This window comes from Nicotiana tomentosiformis, chromosome 12 (genome assembly GCF_000390325.3).
Source record: "Nicotiana tomentosiformis chromosome 12, ASM39032v3, whole genome shotgun sequence".
In the NCBI taxonomy this organism is placed as follows: Eukaryota; Viridiplantae; Streptophyta; class Magnoliopsida; order Solanales; family Solanaceae; genus Nicotiana; species Nicotiana tomentosiformis.
This window is the reverse complement of record NC_090823.1, coordinates 106,613,024-106,624,295: the sequence shown is the minus strand read 5'-3', so window position 1 is coordinate 106,624,295 and position 11,272 is coordinate 106,613,024. Positions and strand designations below refer to the sequence as shown.

The window sequence follows — 11,272 nt, the reverse complement described above, 5'->3', positions numbered from 1 at the left end:
AATAGCAACGGAATTTACAATTTTAAGGGAGTCCGGTACAATCTTTCTAAAGAATATCATATGAATGTTTTCCTACTCTGATCTTGCCGTCATGTGTTTTGTCACAATTAACGTGTGTTAGAGGGATTGTCAAGAGCATCGACTCAGGTATGTTAAGGCTAAACCTTTCTCTCATTTTGGCATGATCTCGTAATTACATGTGTTTGGTAACAAGGCATAAAGAGAAGTTCATACTCCCGAATTTATATACATTATCTTAGTCTCATAAATTACAGTATTCTCGTTATCGGGACTTCATATTTAATTGGGTATTGTCTTCTTCCAGTCAAGAGAGCAGAGAGTCTATATATACAGTATTACAGTATTTTTATTACCATCGAGCTATAACCGATGGGCAGGCCCCTATTGGGCAACCTCTGATCAGATGGTAAGTTATATACCGAGCTTAGTGTGGCCGAGCGCCTATGAGTGAGCCCAGTTGGCCAAGATACAGAGCCTAGTATGGTCGAGCGCCTAAGAGCGAGCTTACTACGGCAGAGCAGATATATATACTGAGCCTTATAAGGCCGAACGACTATTTTACTTACTATATTGAGAGAGTTGAGTCAGTATCAGCAGGTGAGCATATCTTCAGATTATCTTTGACTCCCAGTTACTATAATGACCCAACTGGTCATTTTGACTTTTAGAACCCCGTTTCCTAAAATAAAACTTCTCGTATGTGCTTTTAATGATTTATGACTTGCGGGAATGGTTGATTCAGGATTTGGAAGTTTTTGGGGTGAAATCGAAACACTTGATTCCTTATGTTGACTTTAAAAGGCCAAGTTTGATTTCGGTCAACAGTTTTGAGAAAACGATGCCGGAATAGAATTTTGACGATTCCAACAACTCCATATGGTGATTTTGGACTTAGGAGCGTGTTCGAATTTAATTTTGGAAGTCCGTAGTTAAATTAGGCTTGAAATTGCTAAAATAGGAATTTAAGTTTGAAAGTTTGACCGGGGAGTTGACTTTTTGACATCGGGGTCGAAATTCAGTTTCGAAAAATTTACATAGCTCCATTATGTCACTTGTGACTTGTGTGCAAAATCTGAGGTCAATCGGACTTGATTTGATAGGTTCTAGTACCGAATGTAGAAGTTGGAAATCTTACGAGGTAATCGTGCCAGATTCGAGCAAGACGAGGTGAATAATCGTGGAAAAGGCCTTCTAGTGGATTAAATTGGAGCAAGACGAGGTAAGTCTCTTATCTAATTTTGTGAGGGGGAAATTACCTCATAGGTGATTAAAATTAAATAATTGTTGTTAATTGTGGGGGCAACGTACGCACGAGGTGACGAGAGTCCGTGCGTAGCTACTATTAATGCTAAAGTTCGGGTAGTTTAGGACTCAAAGCATAAATTACTTGTGTAAATTGTATTCTTTGTTTAATTAATATTAATTGATATGTATATATGAATATATTGTGAATTTTTAGATAAATATATATATATATATATATATATATATATATATATATTGTGAATTGTTAGATAAAAATATTAAAGGATGAAAATCTCTTATACTTGATTTTTCTCTTTAAATTAATTAATTGTTAAGAGAAATTGTTCTTCCTCCTGAATTTATCTTATATTAAATATACTCTCATTCCAGAGGTACATAAGAAAATGTCCTCCTTTCTTGTGGAGCGGGCCGAACACCTCGGCAGGATAGATGCATCTATGGATCGTGCCGCACGTCCCTCGGCAGTATACACGAAATTGTGGATCGGACTGTACGACCTCGGCAGAAATCGTGCTTAATAATAATAAATATTACATGATACTTGGACAGTCGATTGCAGCTTGTAAAGCTATTTGATAAATTGAAAATTTATTGAAATTGAATTGCACCTTGTAAAGCTATTTGATAAATTGGAAATTTTATCGAAATTGAAGGATTTAATTAATAGATTGGAAATTATTACATTTGAAGGATTTTTATTATTTCTGCTAATTGAATAAAATTGTTGTTAACTCTGTGAATCATGTCGATTTGAATAATTATAACTTATTCTATTTATTATTGTTGACCCTTGGTGAGTGTCAAAGTCGGTCATCTCGTCTCTACCACTTCGAGATTAGGCTTGATACTTACTAGGTATACGTTGTTTACATACTCATGCTACACTTGCTGTACTTTTTGTGCAGGATCTGAGACAGATACTAGTGGAGGACCTATCATCGCACATCCTCGTTATCCAGGAGCGTAGTGGTGAGCTGCCTTTCTGAGCCGTCCTGTAGCTACCGGTGCCTCTTCTTGTATTTTTAATTCTGTCTATTTTTATTTCAGACAGTATTTAGAATTTTGTATAATCTACTAGATACTCATACACTTGTGACACCGGGTCTTGGCACACACATTGGTAGAATTTGGTGTCTTATTATTTTCTTGGTTATTTTAAATTTCTCGTTGGCTTGCCTAGCTGTAGTGTTGGGCTCCATCACAACCTATAGGTGAAATTGGGTTGTAACAACATGGTTTCAGAGCACTAGGTTCACGTAGGTCTCACAAGTTATGAGAAGACCTAATAGAGTCTTGCGGATCGGTACGGAGACATCTGTACTTATCTTTGAGAGGCTATAGGGTGTTAGAAAATTACCTTTCTTCATATTCCATCATACAATTAATGTAGTACTAAATATCCTTTTTTTATTCTCTCACAGATGGTGAGAACGCACTCTAATGAAGTTCCAGACCAGGGAAGAGCTACTCCCCCAGTTGCTAGAGGTCGAGGCAGAGGCCGAGGGAGGGCTCCAGCCCGTGGTAGAGGGCGAGGCCGTCCCAGGACTGTTCCAGTTATGCCGCCAGTGGGTCCAGCAGAGAATCCCATTATTGAGGAACATGGTGAGGTGCCTGTGACAGAGCCAGCTCCGATGGATTTCACATCTGCACCAGGGTTTCAGGATGTCATGGGTCGTATGCTGCGGTTCATGGACAATTTGACTCAGGACGGTTTATTTCCGGCAGACCCAACCACATCTCAAGCGGGCAGGGGAGCACATACCCCTACCGCACACGCTCATGGACAGGCAGCTGCTGTATATCAGACCCAAGGTACACTATCCGTGGGTGGAGCCCAGCCAGTGCTAGCAGCTACACCTGAGCCCAGGCCAGCTGTAGCTGCTGATCCTCACAAACTATTGGACAGATGGACAAGACTACATCCTCCTGTCTTTGAGGGTGAGCGACATGAGGATCCCCAGGATTTCATTGATTGGTGCAAGGATATACTGTACAACATGAGGATATTGGAGTCTCATGGGGTAGACTTTGCTACTTTTCAGCTAGACGGTAGAGCCCGTAGATGGTGGCAGTCTTATGTTCTTAGCAGACCAACAGATTCTCCTCCCATGACTTGGGATAGGTTCACTCGTATTTTCTTGGATAGGTATATTCCACCCTCTCTAAGGGAAGAGTTGCGGTTTCAGTTTGAGCAACTCTAGCAGGGTCATATGTCAGTGACCGATTATGAGGCGAGGTTCTCTGAGTTATCTCGCCATGCACTTATGTTACTCCCTACTGAGGCGGAGAGAGTGCAGAGGTTTGTTATGGGTTTACATACTGGCATTCAGGCCACTATGGCTCGAAAGGTTGAGATGGGTACTTCTTATGAGCTAGTCATGAAGATAGCCCGGAGAATTGAGGGTGTACGACAGCGTAGCCGGGAGAAGGTTACTAGAGATAAGCGGTTTAGGTATTCTGGAGAGTTCAGAGCTACTCCGTCTGGGGGCAAAGGTCAGTTCGTGAGAGGGCAGTCCAGCAGGCCCCCATATCCAGCACCATTGCCTCCTCAAGGTGCTCCAGTGCGATCTTATCTCAGTGTTACACCAGAGAGATCTTATCGCCCACCAGCTATTCAGGGTCCTCCCATTGGGTATTCAGTTCCCCAAGGCCAAACTCTTAGTCAGCAGCCCATCGCACCGAAGAGTTGTTACGAGAGCGGGGATCCCGATCACATGCGGAGATTTTTCCCCAGGCTTTGGGGTAAACCAGTACAACAGGGTCAACAGCCTATGCTTACCGGACCAGTTGCTCCACCAGTAGTCTGACCACCAAGAGGTGGAGGACAGGTGGGTAGGGGTCGTCCTAGAGATGGAGGTCAGCCAGGCGGAGGACAGCAGTTGGCACTCCAGCTCGGTTCTACGCTTTTCCGGCTAGACCAGATGCAGAGGCCTCAGATGTCATGATTACAGGTATTATTTCTGTTTGCGGCAAAGATGCCTCAGTATTATTTGATCCAGGATCTACGTATACATATGTGTCATCTCTATTTGCTAATTTCCTGGGTATTTCTCGTGAGTCCTTGAGTACTCATGTTTTTGTGTCCACTCCTGTAGGCGATTATGTTATTGTGAATCGGATTTACCGGTCATGTATTATTACATTCTGTGGTTATGAAACTAGATCAGATCTCTTATTGCTCGAGATGACCGATTTTGAAACTATTCTGGGTATGGACTGGTTATCTCCATATCATGCTATTCTAGATTGTCATGCCAAAACTGTTACCTTGGCTATTCCATCTTTGCCTAGGCTGGAGTGGAAGGGTTTGTTTGTTAGTTCATTTAATCGGGTTATTTCTTTTATGAAGGCTCAACACATGGTCGAGAAGGGTTGTTTAGCTTATCTAGCTTATGTTCGGGATACTATTGCAGAGACTCTGGCTATTGATTCAGTACCTGTAGTTCGGGAGTTCTCCGATGTATTTTCTTCAGATCTTCCAAGTATGCCACATGATCGTCATATTGATTTCTGTATTGACTTGGTTCCAGATACCCAGCCTATATCTATCCCACCGTATCGCATGGCTCTGAAAGAATTGAAAGAATTGAAAGAACAACTTGAGGAGTTACTAGCCAAAGGGTTCGTCAGACCGAGTGAATCGCCGTGGGGTGCACCAGTATTATTTGTGAAGAAGAAGGATGGAACAATGCGGATGTGTATTGATTATCGCCAATTGAACAAAGTCACTATTAAGAACAAGTACTTGTTTTCACATATTGATGATCTATTTGACTAGTTGCAGGGTGCTAGGGTGTTCTCTAAGATCGACTTGAGGTCGGGGTACCATCAGTTGAAGATTCGGGATTTGGATGTTCCAAAGACTGCTTTTCGGACTAGATATGGTCATTATGAGTTTCTGGTGATGTCCTTCGATTTAACTAACACCCCGTCAGAATTTATGGATCTGCTGAATAGGGTATTCAGGCCATATATTGATTCATTTGTCATTTTCTTCATTGATGACATTTTGATCTACTCGCGCAGTAAGAAGGAACATGAGCAACATATGAGAGTAGTGCTTCAGACATTGCGAGAACAAAAGCTATATTCTAAGTTCTCTAAATATGAGGTTTGGCTAGAGTCTGTAGCATTTTTGGGGCATATTGTATCGGGTGATGGTATTAAGGTTGATCCCAAAAAGATTGAGGCAGTTCAGAATTGGCATCGTCTCACTTCGGTGACTGAGATCAGGAGTTTTCTGGGTTTAGCAGGTTATTATCGTCGATTCGTGGAAGGTTTTTCCTTTATTACAACGCCTTTGACCAAATTAACCCAGAAAGATGATCTGTTCCGATGGTCCGATGATTGTGAGGCAAGCTTTCAGAAGCTCAAGACAGCATTGACTACAACATCAGTGTTAGTGTTACCTTCCGGTTCGGGGATGTATACAGTGTATTGTGACGTTTCATGCGTTGGTTTGGGTTGTGTATTAATGCAGGAAGGGCAAGTTATTGCATACGCTTCACGTCAGCTGAAGCCCCACGAGAAGAATTATCCGGTACATGATTTGGAATTAGCTGCGATTGTTCACGCTCTTAAGATTTGGAGGTATTATCTTTATGGGGTGTCTTGTGAAGTTACACTGATCATCGCAGTTTGCAGCATTTGTTCAAACAGAGGGACCTAAATTTGAGGCAGCATAGATGGCTTGAGTTACTAAAAGATTATGATATTACTATCCTATATCATCCTGGCAAAGCAAATGTGGTTGCAGACGCCTTGAGTAGAAAGGCGAAGAGTATGGGTAGTTTGGTTTTCATTTCAGCAGAGACGAGGCCATTAGCTTTGGATATTCAATCCTTGGCTAACCGACTTGTGAGGTTGGACATTTCAGAGCCCAGCCGAGTTTTTGCATGTGTTGTAGCTCAGTCTTCACTATTTGAGCTGATCAAGGCTCGTCAGTATGATGATCCACACTTAATGGTTCTTAGAGAAACGGTACTACGAGGTGGTGCCAAGGAAGTTACTATTGGTGCGGATGGTATTCTGCGACTCCAGGATCGTCTATGTGTTCCTAATGTGGATGAACTGAGGAAAAAGATCCTGGAGGAGGCACACAGTTCTCGGTATTCTATTCATCCAGGTGATACGAAAATGTATCGTGACTTGAGGCGGCATTATTAGTGGCGACGAATGAAAAAGGACATAGTTGAGTATGTAGCTAGGTGTCTAAATTTCCAGCAAGTTAAATATGAGCATCAGAGGCCAGGTGGCCTACTTCAGCAGATGACTATACCAGAGTGGAAATGGAACGCATTTCTATGGACTTTGTAGCTGGGTTGTCGCGGACCTTGCGGAAGTTTGATGCAGTTCGGGTGATTGTTGACAGGTTGACCAAGTCAGAACACTTTATTCCTGTTGTGACTACATATACTCTAGAAAGGTTCATATTTATATTCAGGAGATAGATCGGTTGCACGGTGTGCCAATTTCCATTATATCAGATAGAGGCCCTCGGTTTACTTCACGTTTCTGGAGATCAGTACAGAGTGAATTGGGGACCCGTGTAGAGCTCAGCACAACCTTTCATTCGCAGATCGACGGGCAGTCAGAGCGGACAATTCAAATTTTGGAGGATATGCTCAGGGCATGTGTGATTGACTTTGGAGGTCAGTGGGACCGTTTCTTGCCTTTAGTTGAGTTTGCTTATAATAACAGTTACCAATCCAGCATCGAGATGGCTCCATTTGAGGCTTTATATGGTCGTCGATGTCGTTCTCCCCATCGGGTGGTTTGAGCCCGGTGACGCTAAGTTATATGATACTGATTTGGTGAAGGATGCCTTGGAAAAAGTAAAGTTGATTTAGGAGCGACTTCGTACAGCACAGTCCAGACAGAAGAGTTATGCGAATCAGAAAGCGCGTGATTTATCATTTATGGTAGGTGAAAAAGTTCTCTTGAAGGTTTCGCCGATGAAGGAAATTATGAGATTTGGGAAGAAGGGCAAGTTGAGCCCAAGATTTATAGGTCCATTTAAGGTGTTGAGACTAGTTGGGAAGGTTGCTTATGAGCTTTCATTGCCTCCCAGTCTATCGGGAGTTCATTCGGTTTTCCATATATCTATGCTTCGAAAGTATCATGCCGACCTATCACATGTGTTGGACTTCAGCACAGTTCGGCTAGATAAGAGTTTGGGTTATGAAGAGGAGCCAGTTGCCATTGTTGATAAACATGTTCGCCAGTTGAGGTCAAAGAGGATTTCTGCAGTAAAAGTCCAGTGGAGGGGCCAACCAGTCAAGGAAGTGACTTGGGAGGCCGAGGAAGTCATGCGGAGTAGATATCCACACTTCTTCAGCACTCCAGGTATAATTCTAAACTCGTTCGAGGACTAATGTTTGTTTAAGAGGTGGAAAATGTAATGACCCAACCGATCATTTTGGCTTTTAGAACCTCGTTCCCTAAAATAAAACTTCTCGTATGTGCTTTTAATGATTTATGACTTGTGGGGATGGTTGGTTCGAGATTTGGAAGTGTTTGGGGTGAAATCGGAACACTTGGTTCCTTATGTTGGCTTTAAAAGACCAAGTTTGACTTCGGTCAACATTTTGAGAAAATGACCCCAGAATAGAATTTTGACGATTCCAATAGTTTCGTATGGTGATTTTGGACTTAGGAGCGTGTTCGGAAATTTTTTGGAAGTCCATAGTTAAATTAGGCTTGAAATGGCTAAAATAGGAATTTAAGTTTGGAAGTTTTACTTGGGAGTTGAGTTTTTGATAGCAGGGTCGGAATCCAGTTTCGAAAAAATTTACGTAGCTCCGTTATGTCATTTGTAACTTGTGTGCAAAATTTGAGGTCAATCGGACTTGATTTGATAGGTTCCGGTACCGAATGTAGAAGTTGGAAATCTTAACTTTCATTAAGCTTGAATTGGAGGATGATTCGTGATTTTAGCATTGTTTGGTGTAATTTGAGGTTCCGACTAATTTCGTATGATATTTTAAGACTTGTTGGTATAATTGGTTGAGGTCTCGAGGGGCTCGGGTGAGTTTCGGACGGCTAACAGATCATTTTTGGCTTTTGGAACATTGCTGATAGCTGTTGGAAATTTTCTTCTGATTTCCTTATACGCGATCGCGTGGATTGGGTTGCGATCGCGTAGGCTTAATTTGGAAGCTGAGAATTTGTTCTATGCGATCGCGTGGACAAGTCCGCGATCGCGTAGGTTGGATTCAGTTGTGTTATGTGAACGCATGGCTAAGGCTGCGTTCGCGAAGAGGAAACAAAGCAGAAGTTGACCACGCGCTTAATGCTTCACGATCGCGTGAGGAGGCTCGCGATCGCGTAGGCTTGCGGAGACTGGGCTTCGCGATCGCGTAGAGTTATTTTCTGGGAAGAAAAATTTGTGCTACGCGATCGCGTATAAGAAATCACTGGGCAAAGAGTTTAAGCTTTGAAAATGGGATTTTTAACGATTTGGAGCTCGGATTTAGGCAATATTTGGGAGATTTTCAGAGAAAACAACGGGGTAAGTGTTCTTAACTCAATATTGGCTAAATTACCCGAATCCATCACTATTTGTATCATTTAATTGGTGAATTTAGTTGGAAAAGTTTGAAAACCCTCTTGGATAGATTTGAGGATTTGAGGGCCAAATTGTTATCGGAATTTAGTAATATTGGTATGGGTAGACTCGTGGTTGAGTGGGCGTTCATATTTCGTAACTTTCGCCGGATTCTGAGATGTGGGCCCCATGGTCGAATTTTTTAATTAATTTCGGAATTTTTATTTAAAATGTAGTATTTTCTTATAGAATTGATTCCTATAATTTTTAGTGATTGTATCGAATTATTTTGGCTAGATTCGAGCCAGACAGAGTTGGATAATCGTGGAAAAGGCCTTCTAGTGGATTAAATTGGAGCAAGATGAGGTAAGTCTCTTGTCTAATCTTGTGAGGGGGAAATTACCTCATAGGTGATTAAAATTAAATAATTGTTGTTAATTGTGGGGGCTACGTACGAACGAGGTGACGAGAGTCCGCTATTAATGCTAAAGTCCGGGTAGTTTAGGACTCAAAGCATGAATTATTTGTGTAAATTATATTCTTTGTTTAATTAATATTAATTGATATATATATATATATATATATATATATATATATATATATATATATATATATATATATATATATATATATATATATATATATATATATATATATATATATATATATATATATATATATATATATTATTGTTAGATATATTGTGAATTGTTAGATAAAAATATTAAAGGATGAAAATCTCTTATACTTGATTTTTCTGTTTAACTTAATTAATTGTTAAGAGAAATTATTCTTCCTCCTAAATTTATCTTATAATAAATATATTCTCATTCCGGAGGTACATAAGAAAATGTCCTCCTTTCTTGTGGAGCGTGCCAAACGCCTCGGCAGGATAGATGCATCTATGGATCGTGCCGCACGTCCCTCGGCAGTATACACGAAACTCTGGATCGAGCCGTACGACCTCGACAGAAATCGTGCTTAATAATAATAATAATTACACGATACTTGGACAGTCTATTGCAACTTGTAAAGCTATTTGATAAATTGAAAATTTATTGAAATTGAATTGCACCTTGTAAAGCTATTTGATAAATTGGAAATTTTATCGAAATTGAAGGATTTAATTAATTGATTGGAAATTGTTGCATTTGAAGGATTTTTGTTATTTCTGCTAATTGAATAAAATTGTTGTTAACTCTGTGAATCATGTCGATTTGAATAATTATAATTTATTCCATTTATTATTTATGACCCTTAGTGAGTGTCAAAGTCGGCCATCTCGTTTCAACCACTTCGAGATTAGGCTTGATACTTACTGGGTAGACGTTGTTTACGTACTCATGCTACACTTGCTGCACTTTTTGTGCAGGATCTAAGACAGATACTAGTGGAGGACCTATCATCGCACATCTTCGTTATCCAGGAGCGTAGTGGTGAGCTACCTTTCTGAGCCGTCCTGCAGCTACCAATGCCTCTTCTTGTATTTTTAATTCTGTCTATTTTCATTTCAGACAGTATTTGAAATTTTGTATAATCTACTAGATGCTCATACACTTGTGACACCAGGTCTTGGCACACACATTGGTAGAATTTGGTGTCTTATTATTTTCTTGGTTATTTTAAATTTCTGGTTGGCTTGCCTAGCTGTAATGTTGGTCACCATCACAACCTATAGGTGAAATTGGGTCGTGACAGTTACTTTCAGTTATTATATTATCAGTTCAGTTTAAATTTCTGGTTGGCTTGCCTAGCTGTAATGTTGGTCACCATCACAACATTTCATGCATGCAGGTTCAGACAGACAGACGAGTAGACCTCCTCATTAGTTGTTGCCCGAGTTCAGCTTGATCGGTAAGCTCTATGCCCTTCGGAGTTGTCGGGTCTAGATCTTTACGTACATCTTGTGTATATATGTTATGAGTAGGTCGGGGCCTTGTTCCAATCACAATATATCCATCAGTAGAGGCTTGTAGACATATCCTGTCAGTTAGTGCAGTATGTTGGGCTTGTAGGCCTTGTATGTAGGTTTTGTTGGGTTGCCAGCTGTAGTAGTTATGACAGCCTTGTCGGCCCTGCTTTATATTGATGTTTAGTCAGCATTAGTTTCCGTTAAGCTTTATATTTTGCTTCGCAAATTGTCTTGCAATGTGGCCCATGGCCAAAGTATGACATTGTATGTTTAGAGTCCCTTAGTCGCAAGTTGGTACGCAAGGATAGGTGAAGCACTGTGTGCCGGTCTCGCCCCCCCCCCCCCCCAGGTTCGGGGCGTGACAAAAGTGGTATCAGAGCAGTCCTGTCCTATGGAATCTACAAGCCGTGTCTAGTAGAGTCTTGTTTATGGGTGTGTTGTGCACCACACTTATAAGCAGGAGGCTACAAGGCATTTAGGACTGTCACTATTTCTTCTTACTCTAGATCGTGTGGTAAAGCTCAGTT

General features: G+C 41.0%; 1 protein-coding gene across 1 annotated transcript; it reads left to right on the top strand.

Annotated features, from left to right (window-relative positions):
* Positions 1-2,714: 2,714 nt before the first annotated feature.
* Positions 2,715-10,418, top strand: LOC138903626 (uncharacterized). The gene is made up of 2 exons (XM_070192041.1): positions 2,715-4,238; positions 10,206-10,418. The coding sequence occupies exon 1, from the start codon at positions 2,844-2,846 to the stop codon at positions 3,486-3,488; it is 645 nt and encodes a 214-aa protein (XP_070048142.1). The 5' UTR covers positions 2,715-2,843; the 3' UTR covers positions 3,489-4,238; positions 10,206-10,418.
* The last annotated feature ends 854 nt before the right edge of the window (positions 10,419-11,272 follow it).